This window comes from Homarus americanus, unplaced genomic scaffold (genome assembly GCF_018991925.1).
Source record: "Homarus americanus isolate GMGI-L3 unplaced genomic scaffold, GMGI_Hamer_2.0 scaffold2539, whole genome shotgun sequence".
In the NCBI taxonomy this organism is placed as follows: domain Eukaryota; kingdom Metazoa; phylum Arthropoda; class Malacostraca; order Decapoda; family Nephropidae; genus Homarus; species Homarus americanus.
Window position 1 is genome coordinate 649,643 of NW_024725489.1, and position 14,993 is coordinate 664,635.

Genomic DNA, 14,993 nt, shown 5'->3' on the forward strand with positions numbered 1-14,993 from the left:
TAAGAAATATAACTCAAATGACCATTCATACTTTATCTCACCACTATTAACACCAATAAACCCAACCATCATCATTATTTTAAACATTATAATCAATTAAATTATAACTCTATTTGTATATTATATAAATAAAGTTAATTGTAATGGATTATAGGAAGATTTAGTAGTAGTAGTAGTATAATGGTCCTTGGGTAGTATGGTGGGGCGTCAGCTGTTAACCTTGAGAGGGAAATATTACTGCAGCTTTTATAATGTGATTTAGTGAGTTATTTCTACTTGTATTACTCTATTATGTATGTATATAATATTATGTAACTATAGAGGATGTTATATAATGGTTGGTATATGTGGATTAATGGAGAGAATGTTGTAAATGAGGTTAAGTGATTGGGTCCAGGTGTTGAGGAAGGGGGTGGGGCTACTGTCGGCTTTATATACTGTCTTTAATTATTATTTTCTTCAATTATTTCACTATTATACTGTTGGGTTTAAGGATTGTGTGTAAGCAGTAGGATTATTGTGTTAAATAGTCATTATTTGTGTAAGTTATGCCTGGTTGTAGAGTGTCAAGCTGTCTGTCTGGGGGGTGATGGTGTACTCGAGAGCTTAATTGTTTTATACAGCTTGAAATATATGAAAGCTTTAGGTGAAAATATGTCCTGTTAATTTATGTCGGTAATGTGGAATTATATACAGGAAAAGCTGGTGAAATGTGAACTAGTGTCAAGTGAATTGTCCATTACTGCATATGACCTGACCCAAGTTGACCTAACCTTATCTAATGATCATTGCAGTTTGGTTAGGTTAGATACCATCTTGTAAAACTTTCTCCATATATCAATACAGTGTGGATTGTTGGTGCTCGGAGAAATTTACTAAAGAGTGGATATGGATTATTTGGGCGATTGATGTTACCGTCATGATGCTGTATTAAGCATAAAATCCTAAACCACTGTAGTAATTAAGCCAAAAGCATAAACTAGAAATGCTGGTAATGTTACAGAAAAAGGTGTTACAACTTTCTTTTATAATTCTCTGCCAGTAAACAAACAGTTATTCCAGACGACCGATTTGTTTTTCATTTGTTGGTACCAATAATGGCGTCAGTGATTCCTTTACAGTAGCCAGTGTAGCGTGGCAGTGGAGACAGTACACTATAACTGACTTGACTGTGTGGTGAGGATATGATTTTTCTTATTCAATGAAAAATGAATACGGTAATATCTCCGTTAGCCGGAATCCCTCAAACCCGGAACTCTCCGATAGCCGGAATTGAAATTTTCCGTGGGGCACATTTTCTGGAAACTTCTGAGAAAATTTTCCAACTACCCGGAAAATTGCGGGGATGTGGGAGTGTTTTCCTTGCTTTGAGAGAGTAGTCTCTTTGCCCGGAAATCCCTCATTCCCGGAAGTGCTCTGCACCAGTTGTTCCGGCTAATGAAAATATCACTGTACATACACTGTATTGTATAATATTTTTGAAGTGGTTATTACTGTTTTTTATGTGAGTATAGTACTGTATTGTTGGTGCCAGCCTGTGTTTACTATTATCACAACATCAAGGTGCTTTTATTTTATAAGTTTAGTTGGAATAATTGTGTATCCTGATATATGAGAGTCATTAAGTTCTTTTTTGGTTAGGTTAGGTTAGGTAAGGTAAATATTTATTTCTCCATAATTTGGGGGGTTTTCTTGAGAAAAGGAAGTTTTATACTACTGTAGTATGTAAAGTTTCCTTGTGATACTAGTTACCTGCACACCTCTTGTAAAGTAGTATCGGGTAACTTATAATTTTGGGGGGAAATAGCTGAAGTATTAAACATTAAAAAGATCATAAATGTTTATCTCAGAATATTGTACTAAGAGTGTTGTTTTGGGGGCAGTGTGTCAAGTCTCTCTTATATACAGTATTGGAATTTCCTTGTATTCTCTGTTTTCTGAATTATTAAGTGTGTTTGTTTAGCTCCTCAGATGATACCACCTAATACCTCAGTTCCTGTCCATCACTAAGTTATTTACCTACAGTGTATGTGTGACCATCTCTCTCTCCCTCACCCCTCTAATACAGTCAGAGATGTGAAGATCCTCCTTCAATGTCACTGTGGAAAGTTTAACTCTTAATCTGCTCTATGCACTATATAGTACATGTTAAGATATTATCATTTGTATTTATAATAAATTGATGATACAAAACATCTCTTCCAGGTGACTACTGTACTCCATCAAACCCTCACCACCTACTGTAACGCCCAAGCTTTTCACAGCTTCCTTGTATGGTTTCTCACGTGTACTGTAGTCATGTCCAATATGGATTTTGAGAGTCCCGATGTAGAGAAAGAGTTCCCTGGTCTTTATGCCTCCGAGTCGTCTCGCCGCAGTGACAGTGACTGTGAGTACTGTAGTGTAGTGTATTGTATGGTGTTTTAGAAGATAAGTAGCCTAGCTATATTTGCAGTAGGTGACTTGACTTGTTTTTAGCATCATACTTATATATGAATACAGAAGTGAACAGTGATTAGAAAAATATATAAACAGTTAGAAATTTTTCAATAAAGTTGTATCAGTTTTTAATATTCATCTACTTTCTTGATGTTTTGATGGGTTGGTGTGACTGGCCTCTTGTGGAAGTTAGTTTAATGAGTTTAAAATTATCTTTTAACGTTAGATATGTTAGTCTTGTGTTTGAACTTTGTTAACATACAGTAGTGGAAATTATGTAACGAGGAAACAGATGAGGTTCAGTATTAACTAGTCATGAGAGTTCTACATAAGTCGTCTCTTCACAAGTTAAAACTATAAACATTACAGGATTAGCTTGATATTTGAAAAGTAATGTAGGTTATTAGGGTGATGTCTTCTGTCTGTAAAATTATACTAGTCTTGTACAACAAACTAAACTATTTAGGAGGTGACATCACTATAGGAAATGACATCAATACATTTAATTTTCCTCCCGGTTACACCAGAAGGGAACTTAAGTCTTACCCGTAGGTTGTCTGTTTATTTGCCTGTAGACAGCATCAGTGTTTTAACTATTGTTCAGATGGCAGTATATAGTGTTAAATGCTATTATACGCTGATGCTCCTCTCATAAACTTAGGATCAGATTATGAATACTTCCTGTAGTGTTTTGGTGACATTTCTTTACTGGAAGTTTCATAAACCAAGTGTTGAGGGCCAGGAAGGGGAAATGTATTATACTTTACATATACTGTGTATTTATGCAGCATGTATATTTACAGTATATATATATATATATATATATGTATAGATAAGCCAGATACCTGTAATACTGCAGATTGATACGGATGAGGACAAAAGAATAGCTTCATAAATTCAGTAATAATTTGGTAAAAAGTTGTCCTTTAGAACTTTAAATTCCACATATAAGTCTAAGTTACTGGGAGATTTATTCCCCGGGTTATTGTGTGCTGTAGCAGAGGAACTCGACAGATCATGGCCAGGTCATGAAATCCGGCAAGTGCTTATGGCCGTATACTGTACCTCTTGAGTGTTGCTGGTGCATGAGTTGTTTATGTTGGTGCACGTTAACTCTTATGGCCATCACGTGTCTTACTTATTGCTACTTGATATATCAATTGTATTTTTTGAGATATGTACTGAACTGAATTTCTTTGTATACAGTTATTAACACGTGAAGATATGTTTCAGGGTTGCTCACACTACACAACACTGCTTCTCCACTACTTTGGAAGCCTTTTTTTTATTACTAGATACCATACCTTGTGTTTCTACACTTTTGCACTATGTATTTGTATTTATTAGCGTACAGTATGGGTGGTGTATGGACACAGAATTGAATGCAATACACACACAGTCCACACAGTCTGAGGGAAAAGATTGACGTTTGAATTAGGTAAGTCACTACCTGATTGTTCAATATACCTGTACTGTACTATTGATGTTGCCATCTTGTATTACTGACACAAAGTTATTAGATAGGAAATTCTGTATAGTTTCCATAGATTAAATAACGTTATTCTTATGTAAGTTGAACGTTTCTTGTTGCTTGCTTTGTTGCATTCACTCTCCTTATTGCTCCCAGTAAGATGTTTCTAGGCCAACTTTATTTCAGAGGCTTTGTCCCAAGTGAATTCTCAGGAATGCCTAATTTAATAGCATGATGAATATGTTTGTCAACTGTTATATACAGAGTAAACTCCAGCCACTTCTTTAATTAGTTACCACAGGAAACAAAATATTTAAATGCTAATCTATTACTTCTCTTAATTCAGACTTCTGTACTGTATTACTGAATTAGAATGTCCAGGGAAGAAGAGATAGCTGTATTTTGTAGACTTTTGAGAAGACATTTGACATAGTACCATGTGAGGTAGTGCAGTTGAAGGATAGGAAACTATTCAGAGATAAGAAGGTGACTGGGTATTGAGAGTACAGTATGGGTGAAGTTTTGGGGTAGAGGTTGGTTGAGGTGCTTTGGGCATGTGGAGACAATGAAAACCAATTACTGTACGGTAAGTCAAGGGATACATAAGTCAGAATGTGGAGGGGAGGAGAACCAGGGGTAGGCCAAGTTGAAAACCTAATGAGAGGCTGCAAGAGGTCACGCAGCAAATAGAGCTGCCATCAGGCAATGGAGGCTAACTCGTGCAAGCCTGGAAAATGGGTGTAAAACATTGATGATGATTGCGTACAGGTCATTGATGAGTGAGTTGAGAGATTTTTCATTACTAAACACCCCTGAGACAGCCTGCCATCACCAATGGGTAAAACTGTACTGTATAGAAGACAGAAACAATTATCCATGTGGATAAGTCAGGGCTACATGGAAGGGGTGTTTTGGGGTCCTGGGAAGGTAACTTCTGGTCGTTTCTTCTCACCCAAATGTTACTGTTTCTTTCAGAAATGAAAAAAAAAATTGTTTTGATCAAGTATAAGTAGTCCTTATTTATAGTATGGAATCTGTTCGTGAAAACTCTTATGACACCAAAATAGGACGTGTGCTAAACTAATTTATCCTAAAAAAATGATATTGACTCAGACCATGAAATGTTGTAGGTAACATAGAGGCAGTAAAAACACTGATACTGAGTTCACCTCAGCTAGAGTCTGGGGTGTGTTGTTTAGTGTTGAAGTGAAGAAAATAATACAGACTAGACTATACCTGTTAGGTTAGGTATCACGACACACTTACCATGTGACCATCACTGTCGCCTTTTCTGATGCCTTTTTAATTTAATGTTACACTGCTCTGTACTGTACCATACTGTACTGTAAGTTGAGAGCCATGGGGGTTTAAAACTCACTGATCAAAGGGTTTGATAGTAATTTTTGCTCCTCACTGTTGGAAAGTAGAATGACACGGATTATTCTGTAAGCTGCATTTCCTTATGTAAGATGTTAATTATTACACGAAGTTGCAGGCTTAAGATAGACGACTTTGGACAAAACTGACATAACTCGGAGCCTTTACTAAAATAAATTTCTTTTACATGATCATCCATTTTAATATGATAATAGTGAAATATATCTCAAATGTTGCTCCTTGTCTGTAAGATATTCTTCATACAACTTTATTTTTCTGTAACTTCCAGTCTCTATAGTTTTTCCTCTGTTCATCAAATTGTCTTGACGGTAATGAAATGGACCAACAAATTCTCTTTATTAGTACAGGGTTAGTTTTTTATTTGAGAACCCTATACAGTGCTGTATATTATGTACAGTAGTAATCATTTAGGATTTGCAAATGAAAAATAATGACCTGTGTTATAAAGAATGTAAGTTTTAGTGGAGATAGAATGAAGGTAGTGAAGTGTTTCATACATCTGGGGATGGAACAATGATTGATGAACGAGTAAAAAGAAGGGTAAATAAGAGGGGCTTTGAGTAATGTATGGAGAGAGAAAGATAGAGGTACATTAAAAAAGGCAAAAATGCGAATGTTCAAAGGTTGTGATGCAAGGCTATGAATACAAGTAGAGGAAGAAGCTAATATGAAGCAATAAAACTGACATACTTGAGAGCAGTGTGGAGGATGAATAGGATGCAGAGTATGAGAGGGGCAGAAGTGTGGAGTAGATATGGAAATGAGAGACATGCTGGGCAGAGAGCTAGTCAGATTGTACCGAGGTGGTGTAGAATCAGACATCGTGAAGGGCTGGTTAAGAGTGTCAATTGGATGGTTGGGGGAGATGTGATTGGTTAAGAGTGTGTAAATGAAAGGTTGGGGAGGGTGTTAGCTCTCGACTCTAGCCAGGACTTGAACTCGGAACTATTTAACTCCTTGTGTTCGCGTCCCCCTCCGAGCGAATAAAATCGCCAGGTGTTTGTCAAATAAAATAACTATTAAAAGTGGCGTCCCTGTAGCGAAGGGGTTAATTACAAGGCAGATGTTTTACGATAGATTTATACAGAATATTGAGCTCTTAAAACAGTAATGCACCTCTCAACAAAAGGTTGGGTATCTAAACACAAGACCTTAGGCATCATGGTCGTGTGGTTCCTGGCAGGGGAGTGTAGTGCATCCTCTCACCTGCAATTGAGTGGCATTCCAGATTACTGTACTTTATAGTTATTACAGTATCATCAGAATAGTTAAAGGAAAGGAAATTTATTTTATGTTATTTGTTATGTACTTTTAAGGTATTACATTGGCTTAGTACAGTACTTGACGAATATATATTATGTAACTCGAATGTAACTGAATTAGATATGATCTTACTGGTACAGTCACCTGCACTTATACCTGGTGCAGTTGTATTTTGTGAGATGTGGCATCCCTGTGAAATGTTTTTCTAGAATCTATAGTCTGGCTGCTATTTAGACTTTCATTGGGGCCATTCTGGGAGTTTTAATATGATGTAAACAAAGACAGAGTTGCCACATCTCACCAAATGTGCCAGCCACTGTATCAGATATAGGTAAGTTCATGTGACTGTACATTATTGGATTTATTTAAAACACAAGTTCTATATACAGTTGACAAGGCCATTCAGTCCCCTTCAGGTTCTGTCAGTTCTTGTGGTAACATTTAATGAAGGTCTGATGTGTTGTGTGTGCGTGTGTGTGTGTTTTATGAGCATCTTTTGACATGACTTGCCCAATATATGTGGTTTTTCTCACTGTGTTTGTCTACCCCTAACAGTGTAAGCACGAGACTGAGTTGCAGAGGTGATATGCTTGATGATCTAATTTGCATGTCACTCGTAATCTAGAGCAGGTAATGTAGTCTTGACATTTACCGGGGCAAGGGTGTAGTTGTAGTTCTTCTGGTGTGTTTTGTGTCAAACGCTCTCTCTCTTATTTATTATTCCACTGTACTGTAGTGTCTTTATATTTGTTTAAGGTGATTGGGATTAATTATGATGGCTTATATGTTTTTTTTCACTCCGTCAGGACAACTTGATTCTGTACAGTTACGATCAAAAGTCCTATTGCCTCTCCTGCTGTTTGACGAACCCCTGAGATTCAGACCTCTGAAACCGAAGCAGTAGACACTGATACATTATTCTGTCCACGGATGCTTCAAATTCGCGGGTGTGAATCTTGGGGTTCGTGAAGCAGCAGGAGAGGGGTCGGGACTCTTGACGGTGACTGTATCTGTAGACATGAACTTTGTGATTCAGATCTTATTACTGTAGCTTCTTCATTGCATTACTGTACTGTAGGTAGTGTATGGTTGATGTCAAGCTTTCCTCTTCACAGATAAGGATAATTTTTTATGGGGTATTTTTGGACGACTGTTGTATCACATTTGTAATCTATTTTTTGTGATCTATTTATTTTTATTCCCTCCCCCTCACTACTATGGCAGAGTGAGGGGATATATAGCTTTATCTGTCCCTCCATCTACCTGTCTGTTCTGCCCACCTGTCCTTCTATTCATCTGTCCTCAAGACTATTTTACACCTTAGCTTTACCAAATGTCATCAGATTTGGATCATACTGTATTTGCGTTGAAGAAATATACTGTATGTTCTAATGCCCTTGGTTGAGTACCGGGTGTGTGTGGCTGAGTACCGGGTGTGTGTTTGAAGTGAATAGCTCTTCAAACACTAGGTATTATATGATTTTATATTATGTGTGGCACTTAAAGGTTCATTTATTGGTAGTACTGCCTATGTTTACCAGTAGTGCTCTGTGTCTGTTGAAAGCACTTGTTTGTTTGTACATGAAGGAAGATGGAAGTGTTTATGTGTGCTGTAGTGTTTTGTGTTATTAATAGGCAACCCTCACCCAGACGAAGAGTTCATTCTCCCTCTCATCCTTCTCATTTCTTATACAGTAACATAATCACAGTTCCAATTGGTTTTATTAATTCTTAAACCAGTTATTTTTTCCCTTTGGTTATTTATTATTAATTCTGATGTAGTACTTGTATTATTCTGTCCGTTCTCACTTCTCATGTTCTGTTTTCCCCTCTTGTTTGTGGTATATATTTTATTTATCTGTCCATGTTTTTCCCATACTGTTTCTGGTGTAAGGTGCTCACACTTCACGGCAGCTGACGTGTACTGTAGTGTATTAGAGGCAAATGCACGGTGAAGGTTGTACATACAAGCGTCGGTGTTGTGTCTTTTAAAATTAAATATATGAAGATGGTGATTATGACCTTAGTGTTTGCAGGAAATAGTGCCTCAGTCGCCTCATTGTAGATTCTGGAAAATGCTCTCGTGATATAAATGTGTTTTAGGCACTAGGTGTAGCCCTCCACACACGCAACTTTTGTGGACTGCCCCAACAGTTCTGTCATTACAACCACTACTGTATTTACCCCACATTCAACTTGTGGATCATAGACTTGGAATCAACATGTTCAGGAGTACTTACTCTGAGATTTTGAAAAAAAATCCCAGAGATTGAGATTTTGGGCTGAAACTGCCGAAATGGTAAGGCTAATGGCTTAAAAATATTTGGACTGAAATATGCTTTTCTCTCAGAATTTAAATTTATGGGGTTTAACAACTTAAATACTTTCAGAATAACACAAAGACACCAAAGAGTCACCTTGGAAACATATAATTGGCGAGTAATAAGCATTGAAAAAATGGCATTAAATTCTTTCAAGCATCATTACCACCTCAAAAGGTTACTGTCGTCCATTTTGTTTTCTCTTGTATGGGAATTCTTCATGGAGGACAAAGGCACAGGTGACTGGTTGGTTCAATGGCTTAGTATGATAAAGGCCGGCTCAGGCACTTCATATCATTATCACGAACAATAAGGGTAATTTAAAGAGAGTGTGATAAAAGGAAATCAAAGGTAAATGTTAGGAATAATATATTTATATTAAGTTTTGTTTGGAGTTAGAGATTTTAAATATATTGCCTGATGTTAAATTACTGTAGAAAGTTATGATGAATTTAAATTACAGAGAGAACAGTCCATGGTAGGAGAGTGATTGGATACCTGGGAAGTACAGTATCATAAAGAGAAGGAATGAAAGGTTAGAGGCAAAGAAGGAACTCCGATATAGTGTAATACTGTACTCCATACTTTGACTTTTGGCAGTAAAACATAGACTTGGAGTGTAAAAAAAATGCTTTATTCAAGGTAAGAAAGTAATAAAGTGTTTGGGAGTGAAGGCAGGGAGTGTAAAGTGTTGAGTGGTGGCGTGAGCACTGAGATGGTATGGACATTTGATATGGTTGCAGGATGAGAGGACAATATCGAGAGTATTTTGGAGTAATGTAACAGGTGCAATGCTTAGAGGAAGATGGAAGAATATATTAAGGAGACAATAGGGGAAGGGATAAGGAGAATAAAGAGGAAAGTGAAGATGTAATGATAGAATGGCTAGGTGGGTCTCCTATCATTAGCCATCTTCCTGAGAGAGAGAGAGAGAGAGAGAGAGAGAGGCATTGCAAGATAAGTATTCATGTCAGAGCTTAGAGTGCGTTTGTAAGAGAGCGCCTCACCATCGTCAAGTGCAATGAGGCAGTTAATCAGCAGTAAGTGAAATTGATATCATAGTGAGGTTATTTCCTAATAGAGTAAGGTAATCTAATCTCTCCCCCTGCATTGTTTTGAGTGGTTGGTTGGTTGGTGCATGACGTTAAAAGTGAGAGAAATGTTGATGTAAGAGAGAGGTGACTGGTGATGAAAAGTGTACTGGGAGAGAGGAGGAGGGAGGGGATCAGTTAAGGAAATGCCTGAAGTGTGGGAGACTGAAAAACGTGAATGAGACTTTAAATATACTGTACTATACTGTAATTTTGAACCCATAGATACAGTTACACACACACACACACACACACACACACACACACACACACACACACACACACACACACAGTATCAGGACAAATATTGAAGTTCAGTTGACGGCATCACCGTCCTTCTCCTTCCTGCTGCACGTGCTGGCTGTGTGATTCATTATTCTACGCACTGCTCACCGCCTCATTATGCACTACACACCCTTGGTCCACCTGTGTCATGATTGTTTTCGTCACCTCCTAAATGTATCATAACGGCAGGGCCACCATCATCAAGGCCAAGTCCTCTGTGTCATGTACACGTGTCATACTATCTGGGCCACCTGTGTTCCCACAAGTGACACATCAACTGGGCCACCTCCCACAAGCGACATATCAGCTGGGTCACCTCCCATAAGTGTCACATCGGCTGGGCCACCTTCCACAGGTGTCACATCAGCTGAGCCACTTCCCACAAGTGTCACATCAGCTGGGCCACCTCCCACAAGTGACACATCAACTGGGCCACCTCCCACAAGTGACACATCAGCTGGGCCACCTCCCACAAGTGACACATCAGCTGGGCCACCCACAAGTGACACATCAGCTGGGCCACCACAAGTGTCACATCAGCTGGGCCACCTGGGCTCCCACAAGTGTCACATCTCCCATAAGTGTCACATCAGCTGGGCCACCTCCCACAAGTGACACATCAGCTGGGGCCACCTCCCACAGGTGTCACATCAGCTGGGCCACCTCCCCAAGTGTCACATCAGCTGGGCCACCTCCCACAGTGACACATCAGGCCACTCCACAGGTGTCACATCAGCCACTCCCACAAGTGTCAACATCAGCTGGGCCACAGTCACATCAGCTGGGCCACCTCCCACAAGTGTCACATCAGCTGGGCCACCCACAAGTGTCACATCAGCTGGGCCACCTCCCACAAGTGACACATCAGGCACCTCCCACAAGTGCACATCAGGCCACCTCCCACAAGTGTCACATCAGCTGGGCCACCTCCCAAGTGTCACATCAGCTGGGCTATCAGCTGGGCCACCTCCCACAAGTGTCACATCAGCTGGGCCACCTCCCACCTGTGTCAGACCAAACATGACTGCATCACACCTCCCCTTCACTCAGTTGCCACTTGAGTATTAATGTTTTGTGTCCAGGCGTATAATTTATGTCATAAAGTTATTGACATAATGACAGATGTGTAAGGTAACAATTAATTTGTTATTTTGAGTAAAAATCGTGTGTGTAATATATAGTTATTGTTGGTTAATTCAATAGTGTAAGAAAAATATAAATTTAAAATGTGGCAACTCGTTTGGAAACGCCAAGCAACCTTATTTATTTCATTATTATTTTGCGGTCATAGTCTTTGACTCTGAATTTGAAGATACAGTTATTAGATATCCATCATTAGGTATTTAATGAAAGGAGAGAAATTAGTGTTTGTTGTCGTAGAGTCCGTACAGAAGTGGGGCAGTGATATAAGGCAACTGGCAACTGTCAGCCTCCACACATGTGTTGCTACAACCCGCCGCCAGTTGTACGATAACCGGAGACCCGCACTGGTGCTCTGGTCCCAATGTGGATCTCATTGATTATCCGCGCATGGTGACACACTTTATTTTCCTAATACTGGATCATGGATATTAATGCGGATTATTTCCGAGTGGTTCATAGATGGTGCTATTCATATATGTTAAGTCTGAGTTGTACTGTAGTTTGGTTAACGTAAGCTAGTGCATGGCCTAGTGGTGTAGTAGATGTACAACAATATTGTGGAAGATGTTTTGTGGTTCAGACCTCAGCAATAAGGTCCAAGAGGAGGCATGTATGTATCCAAACGTATTACTTATGTGCATGTTAGTTACTACTATCTTATTCCTACTGTCATATATAAGTGTCAGTTGTGTAGAGACACAGGTGTCATGATCGTATTTGCATATATTACTTTATGGCAACTTAACCACCACTTGTTTCTATATAGAGGTTGCATTCAGATGAGGCATGTGAGACGAGCATGTCATGAATGCAGCGAGTGAAAGAGATGAAAGAAGTGAGTGGGAGTGTCAGGTGAGGAGAGGAGAGCTTGTGTTGTGTAGGTGTGTTTGTGTGGGTGTAAGATACCTGTACCTTGTGTGTGTGTTTGTTTTATGCATCATTGTATAGTGTGTATGTACTGGCGTTTATATACGTGTGTGTGTATTCTGGCGTTTATGTACGTGCGTGTATATGTTGCGTTTATGTATATATGTTGGCATTTATATGTTCATACAGTATGTGTAAAAAATATTACGTAGAACTGTACTTAAGATAACACTATCGTAATCTTGATATGGTGGAAGGTGCCCAATAAGGCGCTGAACCGTACTTGTTTATCATAGTACAACAGCCAGAAGTGGGTTACAACTCTTCCCTCAGAACAACTGCCGTGAAGGAGGGGAAGACTACGTTACTTTCAGCTCCTCGCACTGTTAGGTGTTTAGAGTAGGAAAAACTTAATGGGTAATGTGAAATTGTATAATGCAGGGGTAATAACAATAGGGCTTGTAGGAGTATATTATAGAGTGACTGACGTGTGTGTGTGTGTTTAGTGATGACAACTGTAGGGGAAGTTAAAGGGCACAATGATAAACTGCGTGTGTGTCGTAATAGAGAAAGCTGCTGAGAAATAAACGACTCATGATGAAAGATGGTAATGTTTTTTTTCCACCATTAGGGGAAGTTAATTAAGATACACATATTTAGGCAACTGTATAATACACTATGTTACTCGACATATGTTAATATTATAAAGAAGAGATGGGTCACCTGAAGATTAGACAGCCCATCTTATTTCTACTGAAGATTAGACACCCAGAACTTATTTCATAGAAAGATTAGGCACCCCAACTTATTTCATCTGAAGATTAGACACCCCAACTTATTTCCCCTGAAGATTAGACACCCCAACGTATTTCACCTGAAGATTAGACACCCCCTTTTATTTCAACATTTATGGTCTTGTATTGTTCATTCTTGATCAATCTTATTTAATTTGTGTATACTTGAGTCTCCATTCTATAATATTCTAGGCTTGCTTTATGTCTGTATTGTCTCAGTCTTTCTTATTATGTTTCTGGTAAGCCTCTGAGACATATGAGATGTGAGCACAGTGGTTGATTCCTCGTTGAGCACCAAAACATTGACATTAGATACATGTCAGCGGTTTTCTTGTGGTTTAGTGTTTGTGTATAACAGGTGGAGAAATAGTGTACAGTATTCTTTCATTATCGAGTACAGGTAGTGAGTTTGGTTAAGTAATTTTTGAACTTGGGAAAATATGAGACCCCTTAGTTTAGCGAGAGTTTGGGATGAGTGGATATTTCTGTCTTGGGAGGTGAGATATTAATGATACTGTACACCCCAGGTAATTGACTGTACAGGTGTATATAGTGTATGGTTGCTGTACCTGACTAGCTAACATTGCGATTAGGGAAATGGTTTTCTTATTTTAGAATCCTGTCTTTATTTTTTATCCAAAGAGATGAATAGAGTTGACCTGTGTGTTTTGGTGCTTGTTTGGTTAGTAGAGCTATTGTCCATGTAACAGACCTCTCGCAGATGACCAGATGATTGTGGGTCTTTATCCATAGCCGAGACTGTTGAACTATGTTGGTCACACTAGATGGTACTGTACATTTACTGTTGCATTTTATTGATGATAAGTTACTGGTTTATGGAAATGTTTATAATAACCTGCAGTTGGTTTGCTATGTTCACAGGAAGATTGTGTTGCCTTAGTGCTTTGTAATGTTGATTTATGAGTGATTGATATGCTGCTGACTTGCTTCCTTGGTTGTTTATGAACATTGTTTATTGCTTTGGCTTTCCTGAGGGCCTTAAGTCAATTAAAATTACTTTTGTTTTTCATTCGTTTTTCCTTGTATGGACTGAGCATGTTTATTCAATTGTCCCCGGAAGAGTCTTATCACATACTGTTCTTATCTTGCTTGATGAACCATTTTGAGCTTTTGCATCTTGTTCAAGGTTACTCACTGCTGCAACTTGATATAACAGAACTTTGTATACACACTGTAGTGACCTTTGCTAGACGACACTTCCTTTCAATTATATACCTGTTCTGGCTTTTGTGTGGTATCTTTTATATAGAATGAGCTTGTTTAATAAATGTATTTTTCCCTGTAACTAACTGCTTGAGATCTGACAGACGGAGACAGCGGCCATGAGCGGGGAGGGAAGAAGGAGTTACTAAGAAGTAAGAAAAAGGACAAGAAAGATAAAAATAAAGACAAGGGTTATGCAGCGCTAGGAGAGGATAGTTCCCCCGACGAGATGGACCAGTCAGATACCAGGTGAGTCTTGGGGTGTCTCTCTGAACTGTGATGCGTCTTTCTAGCGTGTGATTGGTCGAATGTGTGTGTGTGTCTGTGTCTGTGTGTGGTTTCTTCATGATGCCAGATAAGTGTTAGTAATTCAGTTTGTTGGGTACTTGAGTTTATATTTTACTGCTTGATCGTTTGGTTCATTTATGAGATTATCGGTTGTTACTTCTTACTTGACATTCCCAGAGGTACCTTCAGGTGAAACATGTTTACCTGTATCTATAAATTAACAAGATCATGGATGTGTCTTTTGTACTCATTGACTGTTAACATTTTGCTACTACCACATACTCTGTCTCCACAATAATCTGTAAATATTTTTCTGAGACACCCGGTATGAACCTCTCGTTAAGGATGGCAATTAAACCTCTTGACACTTATATACAGCTATCTAATTGCCGTCCGTGAGGAGTTAACC

At 38.7% G+C, this 14,993-nt stretch overlaps 1 protein-coding gene across 6 annotated transcripts in view; it reads left to right on the forward strand.

The window, feature by feature from the left end:
- Nucleotides 1-177: 177 nt before the first annotated feature.
- LOC121864910 (ralA-binding protein 1-like) overlaps nt 178-14,993 on the forward strand; it is a 33,624-nt gene continuing 18,808 nt past the window's right edge. Inside the window, exons 1-4 of one of the 6 annotated variants that reach the window (XM_042364091.1) lie at nt 178-261; nt 2,206-2,389; nt 7,127-7,201; nt 14,401-14,545. In XM_042364091.1, coding sequence (XP_042220025.1) covers nt 14,526-14,545 — 20 coding nt within the window. In that variant the 5' untranslated portion in view covers nt 178-261; nt 2,206-2,389; nt 7,127-7,201; nt 14,401-14,525. Of the gene's footprint in view, nt 262-2,205; nt 2,390-7,126; nt 7,202-11,235; nt 12,022-12,041; nt 12,696-14,400; nt 14,546-14,993 lie in introns of those variants that run through there. The other 5 variants (XM_042364087.1, XM_042364092.1, XM_042364089.1 and 2 more) reach the window with 5 other exon arrangements.